This window comes from Eptesicus fuscus, chromosome 5 (assembly GCF_027574615.1).
Source record: "Eptesicus fuscus isolate TK198812 chromosome 5, DD_ASM_mEF_20220401, whole genome shotgun sequence".
NCBI classification, from domain to species: domain Eukaryota; kingdom Metazoa; phylum Chordata; class Mammalia; order Chiroptera; family Vespertilionidae; genus Eptesicus; species Eptesicus fuscus.
Window position 1 is genome coordinate 6442614 of NC_072477.1, and position 25470 is coordinate 6468083.

The following is a 25470-nucleotide window of genomic DNA, read 5'->3' on the forward strand; positions in this document are numbered from 1 at the left end:
CTGGAACATGTGCTTGATGCCTGGTGTGCATCTGCGCGTGGGAGAAGAGCATACGTGTGAGCTTGGCCACACACGTCCCTGGGAGCAAAGACTGGTGTGAGTGTGCGTGTTGGGTGACGGTGTGAGTGTGTGTAGGTGAGCGTGTAACCAAGAGCCGGTGATTTCCGGGGCCTGGGTGTGGTGTGTGTGTGTGTGTGGATACACAGCTGTGTGGCTGCGCCCCTGTGTGAAATCTGCTTCGTCACCACTAAGGCCCCGACCGAGGCCCAGGCTGCGTATGCAGGTGTGTGTGGGGTGCAGGTCATGGACTGAACATGTGCTCGGCGTCAGCATGTTTACAAGGGGGCTCGCATGGTCAGGTGTGCACGTGGCTCCGAGCGTGCCTCCGTGTGGACGGCCGGGCCCAGGGTTTCATAACCGTGTGTGCGCGGGCCTCTCTGCGTGCCCATGACTGGGCATGTGGCACTCCCGACTCTTTCCATAACGGGCAGTGGTGTTGCGGCGTGTGCGGGAGGTAGGCTGTGTCCGGGTGGCAGTGAGTGTGTCTGCCTTTCCCCGCGTCTTTGTGGCCAGGGGTCTTAGGGCTCGTCGCGAGGGTTTTTCTGGGTGCGTAGTCCATCTTTGGAGTGTGCGTGTGTTTTTCTGGGCGTGCGAACCCCGGCCTGCGTGCCCGGGACCTTGGCGATGGAAGTGTTTTGGCGATCGGGTGCGGGTGCCTGGGTTCCGAGCGCGTCCTCGCGCCGTCCTGGGGGCTGCGGCCCGACCCCGGCCGGCTCCCAGGACTTGGGCTAAGCGGCCCGGCGGCGCGCGCCTCTGAGCCGTCCTGTGCGGGGAACGTGTGCTCCACGCGCGCGGGGTACCTGTGCCCGTCTAGCCAAGAGTGCGCCTCGTGCGCGAGCGGGTTTCCGGGACGCTGCAGAGGTGGGGGGCCCGGGAGGGGCGGGGGGTCACCGGGACTGGCCGGCGCCGGCCCCGTGCGCGCGGAGGCGGGGGCGGGGGGCGGGGGCCGCGGGGGGGGGGGGGCGACGGTACGAAAAGGGCGGTGCGCGCGGCAGCGGCGGCAGCTCGGCGGCGGCGGCATTGGAGAGCGCAACGCGGAGCCGGGTGCAGCCCTGGCTTTCCCCTCACAGCGCTCCCGCGCCCCCTTTCGCATCCGCAACCAGAAGCCCAGTGCGGCACCCGGACCCGGACCCGCGCCCGCGCCTCTCCCGGGACCGCGACCCCGGCCGCCCCGCGATGACCGCGACCGCAGCCCTCCAGCGCGTCCTGCTGCTCCTGCTGGCCTTCGGCCACCATGCCCATGGTGAGTGCCCCCGGCGGCTCGGCTCGCGCCCCCTCTGGGGAAGCCTGCGACGCCCCCCGGCCGCCCAGTGCCCTGCACGCCCCGTCCCATGCGCCCGAATTCCCGCCCGTCCCGCCTAACCCTAAGCCCCCGCGCGATACCTGCCTCGCCCTCTCCGCACCCCTTGCACGCCAAGCCCGGCCCCGGGGGTCCCGGGGGGACAGGGGAGGTGTGGGACCCCAGCCCCTTCCCGCCTCACAAAAGTGGTGCTCGGAGGGGTGTCGGTGCGCAGAGACAAGAGGTAGGAGGAACGAGGTGATGCTGGGAGACCTCTGTGAAAAGGCTCTGGGGTGCAACTTTGGGGGTCTTTGTGTGCGCATCGGGGTACAGGTCTGTGGGGGCAGTGGGGACGACTTTGCCATCATAGTCCCCAATTCCCAACCAGGAGCCCAGCCTGGGCCCTGCTGCGTGGTTTCTCTAGGTGAGGGGCTGCGCCACTTCTGCCTGCAGCGGCCATCCGTCTCTGACAGCGAGAGGGGCCCCTCCCGCGGTGCCCCCGCCCCATTGCACCAGTGGTTATGGCGCAGGGGGCTGTCTGGAGAGCTGGGGTGCAGGTTGACGTAAATGCACACAGTAGGCGCCCAGGAAGACGTCAGAATCTTTAAATAGGGTCAGGATTGCAGTCAGCTCTGCAAAGCTGTTGCGCAGTTTTTTTTTTCGACGCAGAGTGTGGGGCAGGGGAAATTGGGGGGGACCCTGGCCTGGCTTCACGGGGATGAACCTTCAAAAATAACCAGATGCCTTACCTGTGAGCTGCCAGGTGAACCTGTCTGGCTTTCCCCAGAGATGAATACCTCAAAATCTGCTCCCCCTTTTAGCCCACTTAGCAAAACTGAGGGTTTGCCTGAGTGCCCAGAGGTCAAAACCTGCCCACCCACCGCCCCATCCCCAGTTTCAGAGCTTGAGGTCTCACACTCTGTTTGGAGGGAAAGGAGATGTCTGACCTGCTGGTGAGAATAAAGCAACGTTCAGTGGTCACTCCATAAGCAGGAACATGGCAGAGAGCTTTTCCTGAGTGGGTTGACGTGAGTGCCTACTGTGTGCCAGGCCAGTAGGACCGCAGGGGGTGTGTGCTCCCTTGCTTTGGCCTCTGGGGCCTGGTGAGATGAACGGTGTAACCTTTCTTGTGCCTCAGGAGCTGAATGCTTCCCGCCCTGCAACCGCCACTATGGATTCTGCACCGAAGACAATGTCTGCAGGTAATGGAGTGCTCCCCTGAAGCATCTTGTGGGGGGCTAGGGCAGAATCCTGGGGAGTCATGGTGTCAGGCAGAAAAAAAAGGGGGTAGGGGGCTTGGCCACTGGGCTGCAAAAAAAACAGCTTCGTCACCATCACCCCCGCAGAAAACTGGTGAGGGATGACGCAGGAAACTGGGGGGGGGGGGGTGACAGCCACAGCTCCTGGTGATGACACACCTCTGCGGGCCACTGCAGTAGCACGCAGCACGCAGCACTGTCCTGGCTCCCAGGGCCCCTCTGTCTGCTCCTCAGACGGCCCCCCCTCTGTGTAAGCTTTCCCATTCAGGTGACTGGTGTTTGCCTTCTGGGGCCCACTGGCCTGGCACTGTGCAAAGACCCCCTCAGGCCCTTGTCCACAGAGAGCAGCCCCGCTCCCTTGTCACCCCTGCCCCTCCTCACATGTACTCTCCCCGCCCCCTGCAGGTGCCACCCCGGCTGGCAGGGACCCCAGTGTAACGAGTGCATGCCCTTTCCTGGCTGTGTTCACGGATTCTGCGACGAACCCTGGCAGTGCACTTGCAACGAAGGCTGGGACGGGCACTACTGCGACATAGGTGGGCACTCCCCCTGCCCTCCCCCACCCCACCCCCGCCCTCCCCCTCCCGCCTTATTCTAACGCACCTGGTGCTCTGTATGGTAATGACCTGTTTACACACTTCCCCGTGGATGGTGGCAGGAGCCTCCTCACAGGTAGGGGGACATGATCTTGCTCCCCTCTGCACCCTGCACCCAGAGGATGCACTGGGGTGGGGTGTCGGGGGGTTGCCTGTGGAATAAACAGTCACAAAGTAAACACACACCACGCGGAGCTGAGTGGGTGGGGACCGCAGACCTGCTCAGGTCACGGAAGCGTAGGGAGTAGCAAGGACTGGGGTGTGTGTGACGCAGCAAGAAAACTCCAACAGGTCCGCTCTGGAGACGCTTATGAAGAGCTGCCGAAAGCAAACAAACAAACAGGGGCGGGGAGGGGAGGGGACCAGCGCTGAGGGGTGGGCAGCAGGGGCCGAGGCAGGGCCCGGGGTCAGGGCTGGGGGCTGTGACAGAAGAACTAAGGTGGAGGGGGGCCTGGGAAAGGCTGAGAAGCGGTTAAAGGACAGATTGGCGTTACCTATTGATTTCATTAATTTATGCAATCTCTGTCCTCCATTACCCCGAGCCATGGAGAGAGTTGGCTGCGTTTTCGGGCCGCACATGTTCCTCTGAGCCCATTCTCGTTTGGCAAAACCTGCCTGGAAACCCGGGCAGACGGAAGTCCTCAAGAAAACCCCAGCAGCCTAGGCAGGGCCGAAGGGCCTCTGTCCCCCGGTGCCCCACGTTAGCAGAGAATAATGGGGAAACTGAGGCTCCGAGGAGCCAAAGGGTTTGCTCAGGATTCATTCTCACCTGGGCTTTTTCTAATGCCCTCCCTTAAGGGAAATGAAAGAGCAGCTAGTTTTCAAAATCAAGCACACACACACCCCCCCCCCCCCCATGTCTTGGGTTCTTGAAGTTCTCCCCTCCCGCCCCCCTGCACCGCTGTGGCGCAGTGTTATCAGCAGCTGACTCATGCCCAGGCCCGCAGCGCCCCCGCCCCTCCCGCTGCGCCCTCGCAGGACCAGAGGATCCCGGAGACATCGCCATCTGGGATCAGGCATTCGGCCTGGAGCCCACCCACTTGGGTATCTTAGCCCGGGACTCCCCATGGGGTTTCCAGACCTAGGTCCCCTCCTCACTGGGTTGACAAAGGCTCTCCTCTTAGGACGCTGGGTCCAGGGGACGTGGCCCCCCCCCTCCCCCGGTAATTGAGGGCCCTCTCCCTTTCCCCCTCTTCCCCTGGTCTTTCAGGCTGTCACTGTCACGGTCAGTCAGTTGCAGGCAGGCAGCTGCTGCCCCTGCCCCTGCGTAGGCATGGCTCCCCTCCCCCACGGGCAGCCTGCTCCTGGGGCAAAGGTGGGCTTGGCCTCTGCTCCGGAGGCTGGGCACGGAGGGGACAGGAGGAGGGTCGTCACTGCCCTTCAGCCTCTCTCTCGGGCTCCCAGGTGACCGCCGAGCCCTGGGCAGAGGATGAGGAAGGAGCCGGCTGCGAGGCTTTGCTGGCGCCCTCCCTCCCTCATGATAAATCCTCTTTATGTTTCCTCGCTCCCAGCTGGGCTCCCAGGAACGCCTGGTGGGCTCGGGATAGGCCATCGGCATGGCGGCCAGGCCTTTCTCTATTGATGGCTTGCCATCTCCCCTCCGCCAGGGAGCGGTCTTTGTCACCGAGGGGGAATCTGTCCATGTGTGGACCCCTCCCCACCATCTGCCTTAACTAACTCGCGGTGTGTCTGGTTGGACCTGGCTTTCTATTTGGTAGGAAATCAAAGCTAAAAAAAAAAAAAGGTCCCTCGGAGACCCACCCGGGAGAGCCCCTCCTTTTCTAAGTGGAGAAAGTGAGGCACCGAGTGGGGAGGGGTGGACCCCCGCAGCTGGCGGGAGGGGGGCGCAGGCCGGCCCCTCCCTGGCAGGCGGGGGTCTGGGGGCTGCACTGTCTGAGAGCCCCTGACCCGGGCCCCTTTGTTCAGCGCGTCCTGGGCTCGCTGAGCCGGGATAATGAAGTGTGCGTGACGGGAGGTGTCGAAAGGCGGTGGGAACGGACCCGTGTTCATGGAAACGCACGCTGACGGGAGAGGGCTCGATAGTTCTCATCTTGCTGCCTTCAGGAGAGGCAGCCTTTTCATCTTGGACCCCCTTAGTTCAGAACCTGCGAGCAGAGACCACCTGGAGGAGGAGGCAGGGCCGGGCTAAATCACATCTCCATTTCCCCCCTGCCCCTGGGGATGGGCCGGCACAAAGGGCCGCTGGCGTTTCTAACGGTGGGGCTGTACCAGTCCCCCAAGTGGCAGCCACCCCCCGAAAGAAACCAGAAAAAACCATCAAGAGCTGGGTGTGCAAAGCTGCCTGGAGGAGGCAGGCGCGGGGAGCTCGGCGCGCTTTTGCGGGGAGGGAAGGTGTCTGTCAGGAAGGTGATGATGCTGGACTTCGGGGTGACTTGGTTCCCCCAGAAAAGGGTAGAGGTGAACTGGGTGGAGTGGCAGGGAGCAGCTGTGACTTTCCATCCCCGTGACCTAACACAAGGACCCTCCTTCAGCTCCTTAAGCTTTTCAGGAATATTTTTTTTGGGGGGGTCACTACACCTCTTAATTCAGGACCCCACTTAGTGGCCATTGGCAGTGGCCACAGGCAGAGACACGGAGGCCGCCTAGTTGGGGTCCCTCTCTCGACCCATTGGAGGTGTGTCTTCCTGCCTCTGTGCCCCCTCCCCTCCCCGGCAGAGAGGGGGACGAGGTCTGATGTTCTCTCCCCTCCCCCAGACATGCGGGCTTGCACCTCGAACCCCTGCGCTAACAACGGCACCTGCACCACCATGCAGAAGGGCCACTACCAGTGCACCTGCGCCCCTGGCTTCTCGGGAGAGAACTGCCAGAAGAAGGACGGGCCCTGCGAGGTCAACGGGTAAATGTCCCTCCGGCCCCCTGGGCCGAGGAAGGCCGCCCCTGCGTCCCCTCCTCGCCCCACAGCCCCTGCCCGCCCGCCCACGCCAGGGAGACCTGGCGCCTGACAAAGACCAGCCAGTCTGCGGCCCGCGGGGGGCCGCCCTCCATCAGAGGAAGGTGTCATTTCCATAATCTCTTCCAATGATCCCGAAGGCGATTTCCTATTCCCCTGCCCTCCCCGAGTCCCCGAGTCCCCGTGTGTGAATGACAGTAGATTGGGACGGAGCTCAGAGCTGCATCATTTTCTACAGGCGATTTGGGGGGGCGGGGAGGGAATCAGAGTTTCCCAGGGCCCCAGGCTGTTTTTGTGAGACCCACACACCTACTTCAGGGGGTGGTTTTAGGGGCTGGGCGGCTCTGCAGGTGGGTTTGCTGGGGTGTCTCAGGAGGAGGCTGCCCGGCTGAGGGGGGGCGGGGGGAAGGCTGTGGGCCAGCACAGAGTGGGGGCGGGATGGAAAGGACAAACCATAAGGGCCAGGGGGTGGGGTCCAGCTCTCAGTGACCCTGAGTGGGGAGGGCGCCCTGGGACCCCTGGGCAGTGGGCACAGAGGCGGAATGGCCACTGGCCTCTCCTGTGCCTCCCCGAGCAGGGTTCCCCGCAGCGCCCCCTCCGGCCCTTATGTGCATAGCTGCACGGATGGATGGGGCTAAAAGGGAGGCCAGGAGAGATCTTGACAGAAGCAAGAATTCCACCGGGGACCCCTAGCCCCTGGCCCAGGGGCGACCAGCGCCTCCTGCCCTGGCACAGGTGCAGCGTGGAGAGATCCGTACTCCCGGGGCAGGGGCGGCATCGCACACCGTGCCTGCTTCCCGGAGAGAAGGGGACGTTCAGGGCAAGCCCTTTAAAATACTTGGCTTTGCTCTCTAACAAAATCCAGCCCGGGGTCCTTGAAATTCCTTCAGAGCCCTGCTCCTCTGCAGCCCTCCTCCGAGGCGGCCACGCCGCCGTCTCGCGCCCACCGCCCCTTTCTTCCCTGGAGTTTCGGCATTTATCAGATGACAAAGGGCCTGCTCGTTTAGAAGCACTTACGTTAAATGCTCCATGTGCTCCGCTTGGAGCAAACAGCTTCGGTCTGCAAGCTGCACTTGGGTGAATGAGCGACTATTAACCAGCGGCGGGGACGCCAAGACAGACCGCGTATTTCTTTCACTCGCGGAGTCCCCAAGGGCTTCTGCACAATGAGCTGCAGGCTCGCTCCACTGAAAATAGAAGTAAAAATAATAATGGGGTGGCGATGGGGGCGGGGGAGACGGTCAGGGGCGCCCTGTGTGGCTCGGCCTCGGGGGGCCCAGGGACCAAGCTAGAGGAGGGGGCTCCCTCCAGCCCTGCATGATCACTAACTTTGCTTCTCTCAGCCTCAGTTTCCCCCACCAGTCCAGGGACTCACTGGCAGGCCTCTGGCAGGAGAGGTCGGTGTGCTCCAGGTTGGGGTGAGGGGCACACCCCACACGGGTGTGCAGCTGCCTCGGACACCAGAGGCCCTCGTAGGCAGGGGTCACAGTGCCCGCCGCCTCCCTTAGCCCCCCTGGCTGGGCATCACCCACTCACATCATGTGTGCTGAGCCCCTGCCCGCAGCACCACTGTCATAGCCCAGCGCCCCCCCCCCCAAGGGACCTTGGCCTTGTCCCCTTCTGTCTCGTAGCTCCCCCTGCCAGCATGGTGGCTCCTGCGTGGACGACGACGGCCAGGCCTCGTATGCCTCCTGCCTGTGCCCCCCTGGCTTCTCGGGCAACTTTTGCGAGATCGTGGTCAACAGCTGTACCTCCAACCCGTGCGAGAACCAAGGCACCTGCACCGACATTGGGGGTGACTTCCGCTGCCGCTGCCCCCCTGGCTTCGTGGACAAAACCTGCAGTCGCTCGGTGACCAACTGCGCCTCCGACCCGTGCCTGAACGGGGGCACCTGCCTGCAGCACTCCCAGGTGAGATTCGAGTGTCGGTGCAAGCCCCAGTTCACAGGTCCCCTCTGCGGCAAGAAGCGCGCGGCGAGCTCCCAGCAAGGCACCCGTGTGCCCAATGGGCCCGGGCTGGCCTACCGCGTGACCCCCGGGGTGCACGAGCTGCCGGTGGGGCAGCCCGAGCACCACATCCTAAAGGTGGCCATGAGAGAGGTCAAAAAGGACACCCCGCTCCTCTCCGAGGGCCAGGCCATCTGCTTCACCATCCTGGGCGTGCTGACCGGTCTGGTGGTGCTGGGCACCTTGAGCATCGTCTTCCTCAACAAGTGTGAGGCCTGGATCGCCAACCTGCGCTACAACCGCATGCTGAACAAGAAGAAGAAGCTGCTGCTGCGCTACAACAGCGGGGAGGACATGGCCGTCAACATCATCTTCCCCGACAAGATCGACATGACCACCTTCAAGGAGGCTAGCGATGAGGAGATCTAAAGCAGAGATCTAAGCAGAGTCCCCACTACACTGCCCCGCCCCCTCCATCCTCGGGGTCCCCGCAGAGCTCACTAGATGCGGTCGGTTCTAACCTTTTGTGGGCGAATTTGCTAGCTCTCGTGTCAGACCTGGTGAACGCGCTATGCTTCGCTGTGATATCTTTGTGCTACTACTGTGTGACCAATGCAATGCGCTCAATGCAATGATGAAGGCACCCTCCCCCCTCTCTCCCGATGCATGATTAAGAATAAGAATAAGAATTTAATCTTTAAACGAGTAAGATAAGTAGCATGTCATTCTAAACTTTAAATTTTTAGCATAAAATAAAAAAAGACAAAAAAAAAACAAGGCAACTGGACCAGGACTCCGTGCCGACGTCCCTCCCCGAGGGGCCTCGGCCACAGGGTCCTAGTAAACATATTCTGCATGACCAGCCACTGTGAACTGGGCTAAGATCCCTTTCGTTCGTGAATTCTCACACGTCACATCCGACTCGCACTCACTTCAAGTTCAACATCGCAGTCCTTAGATCTTTGTGATGGAGTTGAGATTTTTGCAGAGTGCAGCGGCCGTGTGTCAGGCAGAGAGCAAACCCGGGTTGGCTGCTGGGGGGCCGGGACCTCGTCCCAGCCCTGCCACTAACTCGCTGCGTCATCCTTGGCGAGCCCACCATTTCGCCCCTCTTTAGGGAGGGGCTTGGCCACAGTGACCATCAAGGTCCTCTCTTGTCTAAAACTCTGAATTAGGAACGATGGGGGATGAACCAAAACAGTTCCCGACCCTCCCCGTGAGGATCGGATGCAGACTAGGTCGCATCCCTGGGTCCGAATGTTTTGGTCTATTCTGATGCCCACTTGGCATCCTGGAATCACCCCTAAGTGCAGTTTTCAAAGTGGGGAGCCTCCTGGCTCACTTTCCATTTGGGAACGATGATTAGCCGCTTTGAGTCACAATACGTAGCCTTGGAGTTGCCCCTCGGGCAACCCCCACCCACCAAAATCTCCAATACTCTACCTCCCTTCCCTTCCCTCCCCTTCCCCCTGTAGATTAGCCATATTTCTGAAAATGTAAATGCAGGTGAACCACAAGTGCCCCTGGCGAAATCTGAGCAGCAACACAGCCCTCCCCAAGGTGTTCGCAGGGGTTAGTGGAACCTGTCCCTTGCGGGTGTTTTCTAGTTGTGTGGCCGAAGCGGTACCAGGCCTGGCCTACATGGCTGTGGAGTCCATTTGTGTTGCTGAGTTAGTAACGCTCAGATCCTGAAAGACCTAGCCAGTTTCTGAATCATGAACTTGACTTTTTTAAGAAGAGCATCTATTTTTGTTGGGGGAAAAAAAATAGAAGGAAATGGGACAGAGTTCTGTCTAGCTTCCCAGCTCTTCGGGTTGGGCAGCTAAACAGCCCTTGGGTACCAGATAGGACTATTTTGCTTAAGTTATTTGGGTAGGAATCAATACTCTGAGCTTTGTTGAGTATTACTGACGTGTTTGCCTTGCTCCAAGTCATCATCACCTTCATCACGGTCATTCAGATCACCACATGCGTCACCGTCATCACTCAGCCATCAACCTTGTCACCCCCACCCACGAAACCACCGCCAAGTCCCTTGTAGTTCCGATTCCAAGCCATTTCCCTCAAACCCCGATGTCCCACTGCCAGTTCCTCCTCATCCTAGCCCCAAGATGCCACCCTGGTCACCTCGTCCCCGACAGGCGATGCCATCCCAAACTCCCATCACCTTCCCCGCCAAACTCCTCCCCATCTTAAACCTGCCCTTCCCCTCCTGCCTCCCCACAATTCTCCCTCAATCCCAAACCCTGTTACCACTGCCAAGCCCCCTCCCACCCCCAGGCTCTGTTGCTGCCCTCCTGCTCCTCCCCTCCCTCACCCTCATCCCCTGGCTTCCCCACCTCCCATCTCTGATAACCCCTCCCCCCCAGTCCTTCCTTCTCCCCACAAGTCATTTGAGTCAACATCTCATTTTGAGTGTGTCTTAAAAATCTTAAAAAGACAAAAAAAAAAAAACAGAACGGTTGGCATGTGTCAGGTGGGTGTCTGGCACCCACCTGGCCTCTCTCACGTGAGACCTTGATCGAGTCAGCTACCGGTTCTGATCCTCAGATTCCCCAAACTTGAAATTCTGAGATTGGATGACATGATCAAATTCTCTGCTCCACCTTTTCGATCTCCAGGCTGTGGAGAACAGCCTTGTCCCTTGGTGACAAGGAAAAGACGTCCCACCCTTTATCCTTGACCAACTCCTCATCGGTCCACCCATTCATCCACCATTCATTCAATCAGGAAGCATTTTCAAGCACCTGCCGAGTGCAAGGCAGTGTGCAGGGAGCTGCAGGTCCCGCAGGACGAGGGGCAGTCTGGGAGGGAAGGGGACACGCAGGTGTGTGCCCAGGAAGCCAAGCGCAGTGCAGGTAACATGCCGTGGGAGCATTGGAGAGTCCTCAACAGACGCCTCCCCGAGAGCCAGACCATCTCACCTCCCACGTGACCAAGTGTCTCTTACCAGCACCTGATGCGGCCACCCCGCCCAAATTCCACAGTGCCCAGCTCACACGTCCCACGAGATCAGAACAGGGTTAGTGCCTCGCCTCGGTCTTCACGCCCCGCAGACACGGCGCCTTCCCTCCTGGGTGGGGTCGCCCGTTCTGCTGAGAGCGTCGGGACTTTGGCTGCCCACCGCACCTCGGTGTGTGTGGGGTCGTGTGTAGTTTACGTAAACAAAAGGGGAAGCTCCAAGATGCTGTCAGCGACATGACCACCAATTGGGCCCCAAAATTGAGAGGAGGAGGAGGAGGCGTGATGATCTTCTTGTAACCCCAAAAACGTGGAAAATGTCAATGGCACTCTTTTTGGCTTTCCCATCTACTTGCCCAGACGTGCAAAAAAGTTTGTTTATTAAAAAATAAACAACACCCAAGGGCTACTCATGTTTCTGTGGTGTGTGTGCTGTGTACGCCGGCGCCCTTTCTCCCTTCCCCAGGCCAGGGGGCCCTGCTCTGGCCCCACCCAGCCCTTCGCACGTGGGGAGGAGGCCAAGGCTAAGGGCCCACCCCCCTTCCGGACCACACTCCTTGTGTTTGCAGACGGGAATTTCCTGCCCCCCTCCAGGGCCCTCACAGGCCTCTTCCCTGCGTCTTGGCCATTTGTGGGTGGTGAGGGTGGTGTGAGTGGATGGTGTGGGTAGAGTGGGTGGAGTGGAGACTTGAGGATGAAGGGGGCTGCGGGGCAGCCCAGAACCCTCCACAGAGCCGGGGACCAGCTCACTCCAGGCACAGGTTCCATCCAGAACTCTGGGGTGGGCGGTGGGGTCTGAGAGTCCATGCTGGCCCCGCCCTCCAGGACTTAGAGGTGGAATTGTGTCTGATACTCAGTTGGGGGACTTGCTGCCTTTAAATGGTGGCACATCCGGTGTATGAGTCCCATTTGTTATCCTGACTCGGGCCCTACACGTTGGGGGGGACCCACCTCTCTTCTGGCCCCAGGCCCGGCCCCAGGCTGGCTGCGTCAGCTCACTGGAGACCCCCTTTTTAGGTCCCATGGAGGGGGTGACATTGCCTGTGCCCACCCCGGGGGGATCAGCTAGAGCCCCCACCTCTTGCCAGGGTGCAGGAACCTCTGTCCAGGCCCTCGCTCTGCTGGCCCAGAGAGTGACTCTCAGTGTGTGTGTGGGGGGGGTCTTCTCTCCACTTCCTGCCATACCTGTTCCTTCTCTGCCAGGTCACTGCCACCCCCACCTAGATGCTCAGCCATGTGCCTGATACTCTTCCCTCCTGGGCCCCCACATCCTGCCGGAACCATCCCCCTTGGTCTCCTGGGGTGGGGGTCTCTTCAATGCCACGGGGCACACAGGGACAAGTGGATGGATGCATTTCAAAAACCATAAGAAAATAAGATGACAATGTTGAGATAAACGTAGAAACCTCTATGAAAGGAATGGGCTTTCCAGGCAAATGTTAATTACCCAGAATCCTCCCCGGGGCCAATAGGATTAGAGCATTGCCTGGGAGGAACCCCCATGGGGCCACCTGCCTGCTACCTGACCCGGGTCCTGAACCTTTGACCCTTTGATGGAATGGGGCACCCAGGATTCTGGAGCAAAGATGGAGACAAGATGAAGGTCTTTTGATTCTTTTTTCAAAGCTGAGAAAGGGAACCCGAACAAAGTTAACAAAAGAGAGTTGCTGTCCTCCCTCGTGAAGAAACAAAAATCCTCAATAAAATAACAAATAGAAAGCAGCCAAATATCCTATCTAATAGAGGGAATATGCTAATTGATTGCTCCTCCCTCAAAGATGGCGACGCCCACAGCCAATAAGGAGGGAATATGCTAATTGCCTCCACACTCTCAAAGATGGCGACACCCACAGCCAATAAGGTGGGAATATGCTAATTGCCTCCACACTCTCAAAGATGGCGACGCCCACAGCCAATAAGGAGGGAATATGCTAATTGCCTGCCACACTCTCAAAGATGGTGACGCCCACAGCCACAAGATGGTGGCGCCTAGCCCCCTCAGCCCCACTGGGGCTGCAGGCATGCGGCAAGGCCCGGCCTGCCTCCAGGTGGGCCTGGTCGCTCCACGCGCCTGCCTCCAGAATCCCTCAGTCCCCTCAGCCCCCCAGCCACCCAGGGCCCCCCAAGGCTCAGGTAACCGGGGCTGGCGGAGGCTTGCGCTGCCAGCAGTAGCAGCAGCAGAGGTGTGATGGGGTGTCACCTTCCCCTGATCGCCGGGTTGTCTCCCACCCCTGAGGGTTCCCAGACTGTGAGAGGGGGAAGGCCGGGCTGAGGGACCACCCCCTCCAGTGCATGAATTTTCATGCACCAGCCTCTAGTTTTTTATAAAAACCCTGATCAAGTAGAGCATTTTATGAGAAAGCAAGATCCATAGAGAGGGGGCCCTGGGAGACCCAGGAGGGAGGGAACAGCGGGACCACCGGGGTCACTGCAGCCAGCCAGGGGCCAGGCAGGTGACCTGGGCAAAGGAACCCAGATCCATCCAGCTCCTGGGTCTTGCCTTATCCCCTGGGCAGCGGGGCAGTGGGGCGACCAGGGTGAAGGGAGAAAGTCTCCACTTGGGGCCCGGCTGCTGCAGTCTGGGTAGTGGGGAGGGCTCAGAAGGCTGTGGTTCTGGCCGGGAGGGCCCCAGGATGTGGAAGGCCCCAGAACGCAGGGTGGGTGGGGTGAGAGTGGGGGACACGCTCTAGTGGGGATTGTTGCTGCGAGGGGCCCTTGCACGGGGCCCACCGTTCGGGGAGCCAGCTAGGGAAGTACCCAGCAAGCTCCACTTGGCGGAAGTGACATGAGCTGCACATGCAGGGGATGGATGGACAGAGAGAAGTTTTCAGAAGGAGAGTGAGGAGGGAGGGGCCAGCTGGACAGGGAGTAAAGGGGAAGGCGGGCTCCCAGCTCAGGGCACCTGGGTCTGGGAATAACTGCTACGACAATAGTTTGCTTGTCATCTCAGGCCTGTGGCTTCATTTTCTTTAGTGACCATTCCCACTGCCGAAGAAGAAAGCATTCGCCATGCACGTCACCCACCCAAGAAACTTGCCTCGTTCAAGGGGGGAGACCCAGCCCAAGGTCCTTGCCCAAGCCAGCGGGGTGGGGACGTGCCCGGGGCTCTGCCCTGCTCAGAAGCGTGCCAGGCTCGGACACTGCACCGAGTCCACAGTGAAGATGTACATGGAAGGGAAACCAAACATCAACACAGAGATAGGTCAAAAGAAAAATATATAATACCAACTCAGTAGACACTAGAGGGAATTTAATGAGATACTAGGGGAAAGTACATATCTCCTAAATGTCATACGAAACTTCTGTTGTAAACTAACACTTAGTATCCTACTGATCAGTAAAACCCAAGGCAATAAGAAACAGAAAAACGAAGTATGACTACTAGAAAAGAGGTTCAATGATTATTACAGACTAGAGGCCAGTGCACAAAATTTGTGCAAGGGTAGGGTCCCTAGGCCTGGCTGACAATCAGGGCCGATTGGGGCCTTCCTTCCCCTGGCTGCCGGCCGGGGCCTTCCTTTGTTCCATGCCACCCCCTGATGGTCAGCGCACATCATAGCGAGCGGTCGAACTCCCGGTCAGTCAAACTCCTGAGGGGACAATTTGCATATTAGCCTTTTATTATATAGGATGATATTATTGTCTACCACAAAAATTCAAGAGAATGGCCTGCAGGTAACACGAGAAGTTGGTTCACATACACCATATATATAAAAGCCTACATACCAATAACAACCTGTTTAAAAATGTATTGATCTGGCCCAGCCAGCACGGCTCAGTAGTTGAGCATCGACCTATGAACCAGGAGTTTACAGTTCGATTCCTGGTCAGGGCACATGCCTAGATTGCAGGCTCAATCCCCAGTCAGGAACATGCAGGAGGTAGTGGATCAATGATTCTCTCTCATCATTGATATTTCTAGCTCCCTCTCCATTCCTTCCTGAAATCAATAAAAATACATTTTAAAAACAGATTTATTAAAAATAAAAGTAATGATCTCAGTAATTAAGACCCAATGCTATAAAGCTGCTAGCTCTTCCTAAAATTACCACATAAATGTAATGCTATTCATTGACATGAGGTCACTAGACAAATATGATACTAAAGTTTATCTGAAAAACATGAAGTGGTAAAAATAATCAAGAAAAAATAATGAAGGGGCAAGTTGCACCATCAGATATTAAAACAAAACCATAAGAATAAAAGCAGTGTGTCTTGCACAGGGCAGTTAGTCCTGGTTTTCTGAACAGGGAATAAACAAATGCATCCATAAGTGAGAGCTGTTGAAGTAAGTCATCCAGGGCCTCAGCCTTGCCATTTAACAAACTAGAGGCTTGGTGCATGAAATTCATGCACAGAGGGGGTTGTCCCTCAGCCTGGCCTGCACCCTCTCTAATTCGGGACCCCCCAGGGGATGTCTGACTGGGATAGGGCCTAAACCGACAGTTGGACATCCCTCTCGCAATCTGGGACTGCTGGCTCCTAACTGCTCACCTTCCTGCCTGCCTGATAGCCTCTAACCACTCTGCCTGCCTGCCTGCCTGATGCCCCTAACTGCTCTCCCCTGCCAGCCTGATCGCCCCTAACTGCTCTCCCCTGCCAGCCTGATCACCCCTGATCACCCCTAACTGCTCTCCCCTGCCAGCCTGATTGCCCCTAACCACCTCTGCCTCAGCCCCCGCCACCGTGGCTTTGTCCGGAGGATGTCCAGAAGGCTGTCCGGAAGATGTCCAGTCTAATTAGCATACTACTCTTTTATTAGTATAGATAGGAAAACTGAGGTCAATAGAACAACCAGCCTAAAGTTCTCAACTGAGGTCAGATTTGCCACTCAGGAGACATTTGGCTATGACTAGAGACATTTTTCATCATCAAAACTGGCTGGTGCTACTGGCACCCAATGGGAGAGACCCACAGAGCACAAGACAGCCCCCACCACAAAGAATTATTTGGCTCTAAATGTCAGTATTGCCCAGGTTGAGAAACCCTGGCCAAGATAATAGGACAGAAAAGGGACTGTTAAAAACAATAGCACATGACTCTGTCCAACGCCAAGCTAAGTACTTTATCTGCCTGCCAAGCTTTATTGAGATATAATTGACCTGTGACATTGTGTAAGTTTAAGGTGTACAATGTGATGAGTTGATACACATGATTACTGCAAAATAATTACCACAATAAGGCCAACACCTCCTTCACCTTGCAAATGGCCGTTGTGGTTGTGAGAACATTTAAGACCTAGTCTCTCAGTAAATTTCAAGGACACAATACAGCATTGTTATCTATGGCCACCCCATGTGGTCCACTGGGCCTCCAGGACTTATCCATCCTCTAACTGGGAGTTTGTGCCCTTTGACCAACATCTCCTCATATACCCCATCACCCCACCCTCTATCCCCAAACCTGTGGCATCCACCTTTCTACTCTCTGTTTCTATGAGTTCAGCTTTTTTAGATTCCATATAGAAATGAGATCATATAGCACTTGCCTTTCTCTTATTTCACTTAGCATTAAACCCCCAAGATTCATCCATGTTTTCACAAAATGGCAGGGTTTCCTTTTTTATTTTATGGCTGAATAATATTCCTGTGTGTGTGTGTGTGTGTGTGTGTGTGTGTGTGTGTGTATTTTTTCTTTATTCATTCATCCATTGATGGACACGTAGATTGTCTCCATGTTTTTGCCTATTGTAAATAATGCTGCCATGAATGGGAGTGCAGCTATCTCTTTGAAATAGTGATTTTATTTCCTCTGGATAGATACCCAGAGTGGAATTGCTGGATCACAGGGCAGCTCTATTTTTCATTTTGTGAGGAAACTCCATACTGTTTTCCTGGCAGCTGTACCAACTTAAATTCCCACCAACAGCGCACAAGGGTCCCTTCCCTTTTCCTCACATCCTTGAGCATTTGTTATCTTTTGTCTTTTTAGAGTGTGTGCTAAGTACTTTAAATGCTTAATCTTATGTAATTCACTCAATAACCAAGAAGGAGATAACGTTATCTTCTGGTGTTACAGGTAATGAAATTGAGGCTCAGAGAAGTGGAAACACACGCCCAGAATCATTTGGCCAGAAAGTGGTTGAGCTAAAACCCAGAATCCAGATCTCCAAACGTTCACACCAGTTTTCTTCCACTTACCGATTCTGCCTTCTGATGTTTATTGATTGATTGATTTAGTCCTCACCTGAGGATATGCTTATTGATTTGAGAGACAGAGAAAGGGGGAGAGAGAGATGCGAGAGAGAAACATCGATTGGTTGCCTCCCATACGCGTCTCAACTGGGGTTTGAACCCAAAACCTAGGTCTGTGCCCAGATCAGGAATCACACTCACAACCTTGTTGGTGTATGGGACTATACTCCAACCAACTGAGCCACCTGGCTGGGCTGCCTTCTGGTTTTTATATATATATATTTTATTGATTTTTTTCAGAGAGGAAGAGAGAGAGATAGAGAGCTAGAAACATCGATGAGAGAGGAACATCGATCAGCTGCCTCCTGCACACCCCCTACTGGGGATGTGCCCGCAACCAAGGTACATGCCCTTGACTGGAATCGAACCTGGGACCCTTGAGTCCGCAGGCCGACGCTCTATCCATTGAGCCAAACCGGTCTTGGCATGCCTTCTGGTTTTTAAATAAATAATTTCTTCCCAATTTTCTTAGTGTAGCAGTTGTGTTTTACTGGGCGTTTCTGGGGACAGGTAACCTCAGGCTGCATCCTTCCTGTGCGCGGTCAGTAACAATCCTGAGTACAATGAGGGCCCACCTTTGTCATTTCAGAATACAGCTTCTCTGTATAGCTCCTGCTCCGCCCACTCCCTCCCTGTGGAACAGCTCATTGTACCTGCGATGCCTCCCACGGACCCCGGCCCCACTGCCTCGTGACACCCAGATGTCACGTTGCCAACTTGTAGATAAGGATGGAATCAAGACCATTTGCTGCAATTATTATCCATCATAACAGTATCTGCTATTCTTAATGCTAAGTGCTTCACTTATCTCTCATCAGACCCTCAGGGGCTGTTCACACTGGCTCTTAGTCCCAATACCGGAAGCATCCCTGTGGCCCACCAGTCAGAGCAGCGGCTTTTATTTTATTTATTTTAATTGGTTAATTAATTAATTTTTAAATCCTCGCCTGAGGATATTTTCCCATTGATGTTTGGAGAGAGAGTGGAAGAGAGAGGGAAAGACAAAGAGAAACATTGATATGAGAGAAACACGTCGATTGGTTGCCTCCTGCACGAGCCCTGACCAGGGGCTCGGGGAGGAGCCTACAACTGAAGTATGTACCCTTGACCAGAATCGAACCCGGGACCCTTTGGTCCGAAGGCCGACGCTCTATCCACTGATCCAAACAGGCTAGAGCTGTGGTCGGCAAACTGCGGCTCTCGAGCCACACGCGGCTCGTTGGCCCCTTGAGTGTGGCTCTTCCACAAAATACTACGGCCTGGGCGAGTCTATTTTGAAGAAGTGGCGTTAGAAGTTTAAGTTTAAAACATTTAGCTCTCAAAAGAAATTTCAATAGTTGTACTGTTGATATTTGGCTCTGTTGACTAATGAGTTTGCCGACCACTAGGCTAGAGCAAAGCAAGGGCTTTTAGAAGTCAAGTGACCAGTGAAGTTTGATTGGGGTCCATATCGTCATGAGCCCAGGGGGTCCTTGAACCCACCTTGCAGTTATCCCCCCAGTTCTGGAACTCATAATTAGAGAGAATACATTCAACAACTGTCAGAATCCCCACATTGATTCCGTGACCCGTGGAGTGGAGGCTATTGTTGTAGGAACGGCCAAGTGGACGCCACCAGAACTGTCTCTATCCATGATGATAGTACACCCCTGTCATACTGTATTCCTGGAGGGGTTGTAGAGATCAATGCCCACTTCGGGAACTTGCATGATGCAGGGTGGCAATTCCTACAATAGCTTTATTTGACTCACCTATTTGGTCTGAGAAGGAGACAGATGGATTTTGCAAAATGACGGTAAATTATTATAAATTTAATCAGTCGGTGCTTCCAATTTTGCATCTGCTTTCCAGCGGTGGTTTCATTGCTGGAGCAAATCCACACATCGCTGACACCTGCTATGTAGTTGTTGAGCTGGTAAACACTTCTTTCTCTATACGTGTTAGTAAAGAACATCAAACCAATTTGCTTCCCGTTGGCAAGGCCAGCAATACATCCCACTGTCCCGTCCCCGGGGTGTATCTACTCCCCATCCTTGTTGTGATCTGCTCCCCAGGGACTTCACTTGTCTTCCCCTCTCACAGGGCATCATGCTGGTTCATCACATTGGATCAGGTGAGCAGGACACATTGGTAAACCACGTGCATGCTAGAGGGGGGGAAATATACCCCACAAAATTTCAGGGGCCTTCCCCTTCGGTGAGAATTCTAGGAGTTCAGTAATTCTATTGAGCCGGATGCTGAGATGGCCATCAGGCCATTGAACTCTCCGTGGCGCTGAATCAACAAGCAAAGATGCGGCTACTGCACCGGCTGGGGAGATTGATGCTGACTACCAAGGAGAAATTGGGGTGCTACTTCACATCGAGGGTGAGGAGGATTATGTCTGGAATGCAGAACACCTAAAAACAAATAATCCAATTAAAAAGGGGCAGAAGACTGCCCTAGCTAGTGGATAGAATGGTTCAGTGGATAGAAGGGTTCCAGTTTTGATTCCTGTTGAGGGTGCATGGCTGGGCTGTGGGCTTGATCCCCAGTAAAGGGGTGTGCAGGAGGCAGCCAATCAGTGATTCGCTCTCATCATTGATGTTTCTGTCTCTCTCTCTCCCTCTCCCTTCTTCTCTGGGATCAATAAAAATATAATTTTTTTAAAAATTGGGCAGATAACCTGAATAAACACCTCTCCAAAGGGGACATAAAGATGGTCAATAGACATATGCAAATATGCTCAACATCACCAATTGTAGGGGAGATACAAATTCAAACCACAATGAGACATCACCGTACACCTGTCAGAATGGCCATCATCAATCAATCAACAAACAAGTGTTGGCGAGGATGTGGCGAAAAGGGAGCCTTTATGCACTATTGGTGGGAATCCTGATTGGTGCAGCCACTATGGAAAACACTATGGACCTTCCTCAAAAAAGTAAACATGAAACTGCTTTATGACCCAGCAATTCCACTTCAGGGTATATATCCACAGACACCCCAAACATTAATTTGAAAGAATGTATGCATCCCTATGTTCATTGTAGCATTATTTACAATAGCCAAGATATGGAAGCAACCCAAGTGCCCATCAGTAGACAAGTGGATGAAAAGTTATGGTACATATATACAATGGAATATTACTCGGTCATAAAAAGAATGGCATATTCCATTTGTGACAGCATGAATAGACCTAGAGGGTATTATGCTAAGTGAAATAACGCAGTCAGAGAAAGACAAATACCATATTTTTTTCATTTATATGTGGAATCTAAAAAACAAAACAAATGAACAAACAAAGTTGAAATAGGCTCAGATACAGAGAACAGACTGGTGGTTGCCAGAGAGGTTCTGGGTGAAAAAGGTAAAGGAATAAAGAAGTACAAATACAATTAATAAAGTAAAATAAAATATTGATCAATTGACCTCTTTTTTTTGTTTTCATTGGTTGTTTTGTGTGTGTGTGTGTGTGTGTGTGTGTGTGTGTGTGTGTGTGTGTTTTCTGGCCACCCTTCTCTCCCTACCAGCTCCCAGCAAAATGGAGGAGGGGATTGACTGCCGATAAATGCTGGGTCTAGTTCTGATGCTTAAATCAAGAGCGAAATACCAGTTGTTGTAGGTTGGGTCCCCCTGGACATATACTCTAAGTGGAGATTGATGTACAAGAGACTGGCTGAGAAATGCTCTCAGGATCAACACCTCTGTAGGGTGTCGAGGAAGCAGGAGGGGACAGTGGGGTCGGCTGAGCTGTCAGAACATGCAAAGGCCTCCGACAACTGTATGTGGAGCTTTGGAGCTGGGATGGCCTTTCAACGTGGCCTCACCGTGGAGGAAGGGAGCTGGGCCTATGTGCCTCCACATGGACCAGGCATCGCATGTGGATTGCCCCAGAATGGGACTTGGACCTTGGGCAAGGGGTTTCCTTTCAGCCAAGGACAATGGTAGAAGTGAAGGCTGGGACTGAGCAGACGGCTGTCAGCTACCAACACTCCAGCAGCTGGGGAAATGGGCGTTTCAGTCCCAAATAGTGTCCACCGCAGTCCCCCCCTGGGGCCACATGGCTCCCTCGCTTTACCCGGCAGTTTCTGAGAGCAACTGCTCCGGACTCTCTGGGCCTCTCCTTCTGGGGGAACCTCACAGGAGGAGCGTGGGTGAGAGGAACCTGCTGCCCCGGCCACTGCAGCTGGTCTGAGGCTGGGACTCCCGCATCTCCACCTCGAGAGGTCCCTCTCCTCCTAACGCGGTGCCTACAGCGTAGGGCACAAGGAGGCTTGCAGTTGTGAGTGCACAAAACACAGAGCTTCCTGCTGTATTATTATTAATTTTTTATTGTTGTTGTTGTTAATCCTCACCTGAGGCAGTTTTTCCATTGATTTTTAGAGAGAGTGAAAGGGAGGAGGAGAGACAGAGAGAGAGACATCGATATGAGAGAGACACATCGATTGGTTGTCTCCTACACAGTCCCTGACCGGGGCGGGGTATAGAGCCTGCAACGGAGATACATGCCCTTGACCAGAATCAAACCCAGGACCCTTCAGTTTGTGGGCTGATGCTTTATCCACTGAGCCAAATAGACGAGGGCTTAAAATATATATATATTCTATTGATTTCAGAGAGGAAGGGAGAAGGAGAGAGTATTTTTAATTATTTTATTACTAGAGGCCCGATGCACGAAATTCATGCAAGGGGCTCGGCCCTCGCAGCCCCTCGCAGCCCCAGCTTCATCCGGAAGGTCCTCCGGACGATGTCCAGATGGTCGTTCTGCTGTTCGGTCTAATTAGCATGTTAGCTCTTTATTATATAGGATTTTCCAGACGCACACGGTAACCCTCCTTTGCCCAGCCTGCCCAGTGTCCTAGGAGCTTGCAGGAGGGTCTGAAACCTTGGTCTCCAGGCGCCGCTCAGGCCAGCGTTGCTGTTGTACTTGCTCATTTACCACTGAATTGAGCCAGGACACTAAGAGGTGTCCAGAAAATAACCTTGGTTATGTTCCCTCCTGTCCCCACAATTTAATAAAAACCCTGCCTCCTCCTGCGGGTCAGGCTCCGTTTCCCCAGCCTGAGGGGCGACTCCTTTCCTTGTCTCCCGGTCTTTGCACGAAGAGCCTGACATGACTGACGGGGCCAGCAATTGAGCTTGCAGGGTAACGCGGGCCGTGGTGTCAGAAGGACCTCAGCAAGTCCTGTCTCTATAAAAGCAGCGATAACACTGGACGTGCTGTCAAAACCAACCGTTTCCGAGCCCTGGAAATTAACAAATTGAGAGACATTTACTCAAGGAAAACGACCGCACGCGGGTCGACAACGGCGGGATCTGTGCATTTAACACGAGGCCGCTCCCCTCTCCCTGTCGCGGGGACGAAGCGGCTGGAGCGGGCTGATCTAATTTGGAGCTCCAGAGAAAGCGCCCTTGTTCGGGGGCACTGTCAAAAGCAATTGCCGTCTCTCTAGCAAACAATCAAGGGAGGCCAATATCGCAGTGGCCCGGGGCTATAATATAGAGTTGGGAACAGAGCAGATGGGCCAAAAATTTAAATAGAGATCTGGGGACTGGGATCGCCACAGGGGCTTTGATAAGGCCTCACGTATTCCTGGGGATCTGGCAGGCTGCGCACGTGTGCGTATTCACGAAAGACCAGGCAGGGCCCGGTTATCTGCTTGTCCCTGGCCGAGCAGGGGGCCCTGCACCAGCAGATGGGGAAGGCTGGGACAGGCTGGTAAACTGCCTGGTCTCTGAATGGGCGCCGCACCACAGCAACGGGTGGAAAGCTTACTGGCTCAGGGTGTTTAAGCAGAACCTCTGACCAGCCATTGGCTGACTAGGAAGCTCTGCTCACCCAGGGTCCATTTATGGGAAGCCAGGTTTAATAATAAAACCAAGAATTTTGAAAGAGCGTAGATATTAGTGTTGACACAGGGGAGGGGAGACTGACATGCTACACTAGTCCTCTAGGAAATATGTACCCAACACAAAAGAATGAAGTGACAGAGGGATAGAGAAACATCAAAACACGAGACACATAGAAAAACAACACAGCAAAAAGCAGGCATATTTAACTAACAAAGAATGGGGAGCCCTAGCCGGTTTGGCTCAGTGGATAGAGCTGGGGACTGAAGGGACCTGGGTTCGATTCTGGTCAAGGGTACATGCCCGGGTTGTGGGCTCAGTTCTCAGTAGGGGGCATGCAGGAATCAGCAGGTCAATGATTCTCTCTCATCATTGATGCTTCTATCTCTCCTTCTCCTCTCCTCTCTGAAATCAATAAAAATATATTAAAAAAAAAAAAAAAAGAATGTGGAGATAGAACCAGTTCTCTCTAAGGGTCTCATTTGTGACTGAGCACGCTTGGCCTGGGTGGGGCCCGAGGGAGAGCCTCGCTCGGTGCATCCGTGTGAAAGTTAAACAGGAAGCACAGGTGAGATCTGTCATGTTGGCTATTTTAAAAGTGTGTCATTAATATAGAAACTTTATATTCATAGTATTTCATCTTTCTCACTTGTAAAGAATAAGATACACAGAAGGTAAATATTCGTACAGAGAATAGCAGAGCTTTAAGATTCGTTTCCATTTTAAGTCCATTTGTTTTGCCAGTGTGTCCATGTCCAGGTCTTTTATACCAATGTTATTTATTTATTTATTTTCATTTATATACACAGTTAACTAGAGAGCTTTTTCAAGCACCCATGTCTGTAAAGTATTTTTAAATGAAGTTTCTTTTGTTGTAACAGCAACAACAAAAAAGCAGGCATATATCCGACCATCCCATTAATTACGTGTAATATAAATAGAGTAAATGCTCAATAAGCAGAGACTGTCAGATGTTTTTTAAAAAAAAACCCACCAGGATCCACCTCTATATGGTCTGCATTAGATACACTTTATATTGAAAGACACAAATAGATTGAAAGTAAAAGCACAGAAATGATACCAAGAAAACAGTAACCATAAGAGAATTGAAGTGCCTATGTTAATATTGGAAAAATAGACTTTTAAGACAAAAAGTGTGACTAAAGACATAAAAGGGACATTTTATAGTGCAAGGGGGATCAACTCATCAAGAGGACATAACAATCCTAAACTTTTATGTGTCTCATAACAGAGTTTCAAAAGACACGAAACAAAACCTGATATAAATGCAGAGAAATAGGTAATTCCGCACTTCCCGTGGAAGATCTCAATACCCTCTTTCTAAATAATAGGACAGCTAGAGAGAAAACAAGCAAAAACACCATCAGTGGACTCCACCTAACTGACCTCTGCCGGACACCCCGCCCAACAACAGTAGGCCATCCTTTTCCAGTGAACATGGTATGTTCTCCAAAATGCGCCACATTCCCGCCCATAAAATATATCTTAGTAAATTTTTAAAAACTGAAATCACAGAAAGTAGGTTCTCCAATCACAACAACATTAAATTAGAAAATAGCAGAAGGAAATTTGGGAAATTCAAAGTATTTTGAACTGAATGAAAATAAAACCACAACATACCAAAACCCACTAGCTGCAGCAAAGGGGTGCTCCAGGGAGACGGTGGCTGATACGCCTCTGTGTGAAAGAAAGAAGGCCTCCAATCAGTCATCTGATCTTGCACATTAAAAACCTGGATCCGCAAGAGCAAACCAAACCCAAGGCAAGCAGAAAGAAGGAAATGATCAAGATTAGAATGGAAATCGAGGTTATAGAAAAGAAAGAGAAAAAATAGATGAAAAGTTGTGTTTTTTTTTTTGAAAAGGTCAACAAAATAACCAAACCTTTGCATAACCTGATCAGGGAAGACTTAGAGAATACAACAGATCATCAAAATAATGAATGGAAACATAGTCTCCCCACTACCCCCCAGCCAAGAGCTTAATAGGATTATAAGGGAATGCTACGAACAACTAATTCTATGCCAATAGTTAGGCAACTGAGGAAACAGATAAACTCCTAAAAAGATACACAGATCACCAAAAATCACTCTAGGAAATAAATAGAAAATCTGAATACACCTATAATAGGCGTTGGATAGTAATTAAAAGTCTTCCCACAAAGAAAATCCCATGGCCAGATACCTTCACTGGTGAATTCCATCAAATGTTTAAAGAAGAAATAATGCCCTCACCAGTTGGCTCAGGGAATAGAGCACCGGCCTGTGGGCCAAAAGGTCCTGGGTTCGATTCCGGTCAAGGGCACGAACCTTGGTTGCAGACTACTCCCTGGCCCCGGCCCTGGTCAGGACACATGCAGGAGGCAACCAATTGATGTGTTTCTCTCACACTGATGTTTCTCTTTGTCT

General features: G+C 53.6%; 1 protein-coding gene across 2 annotated transcripts; it reads left to right on the forward strand.

Annotated features, from left to right (window-relative positions):
• Positions 1–1236: 1236 nt before the first annotated feature.
• DLK1 (delta like non-canonical Notch ligand 1) lies at positions 1237–8481 on the forward strand. 2 transcript variants are annotated; one of them, XM_028130038.2, is made up of 6 exons: positions 1237–1303; positions 2478–2541; positions 3004–3134; positions 5910–6051; positions 7737–8016; positions 8236–8481. In XM_028130038.2, exons 1-6 carry the CDS (start codon positions 1237–1239, stop codon positions 8479–8481), a joined length of 930 nt encoding a protein of 309 aa, XP_027985839.1. The 2 variants fall into 2 exon arrangements, with proteins under 2 accessions (XP_027985839.1, XP_008152990.2); XM_008154768.3 differs by having other exon boundaries at positions 7737–8481.
• Positions 8482–25470: the final 16989 nt, after the last annotated feature.

Coding starts and splice junctions, on each gene's coding strand:
- DLK1 (XM_008154768.3), top strand. CDS start 1,237: ATGACCGCGACCGCAGCCCTCCAGCGCGTCCTGCTGCTCCTGCTGGCC. Junction 1,304..2,477: donor CTTCGGCCACCATGCCCATG/GTGAGTGCCCCC, acceptor CTTGTGCCTCAG/GAGCTGAATGCTTCCCGCCC. Junction 2,542..3,003: donor ACCGAAGACAATGTCTGCAG/GTAATGGAGTGC, acceptor CGCCCCCTGCAG/GTGCCACCCCGGCTGGCAGG.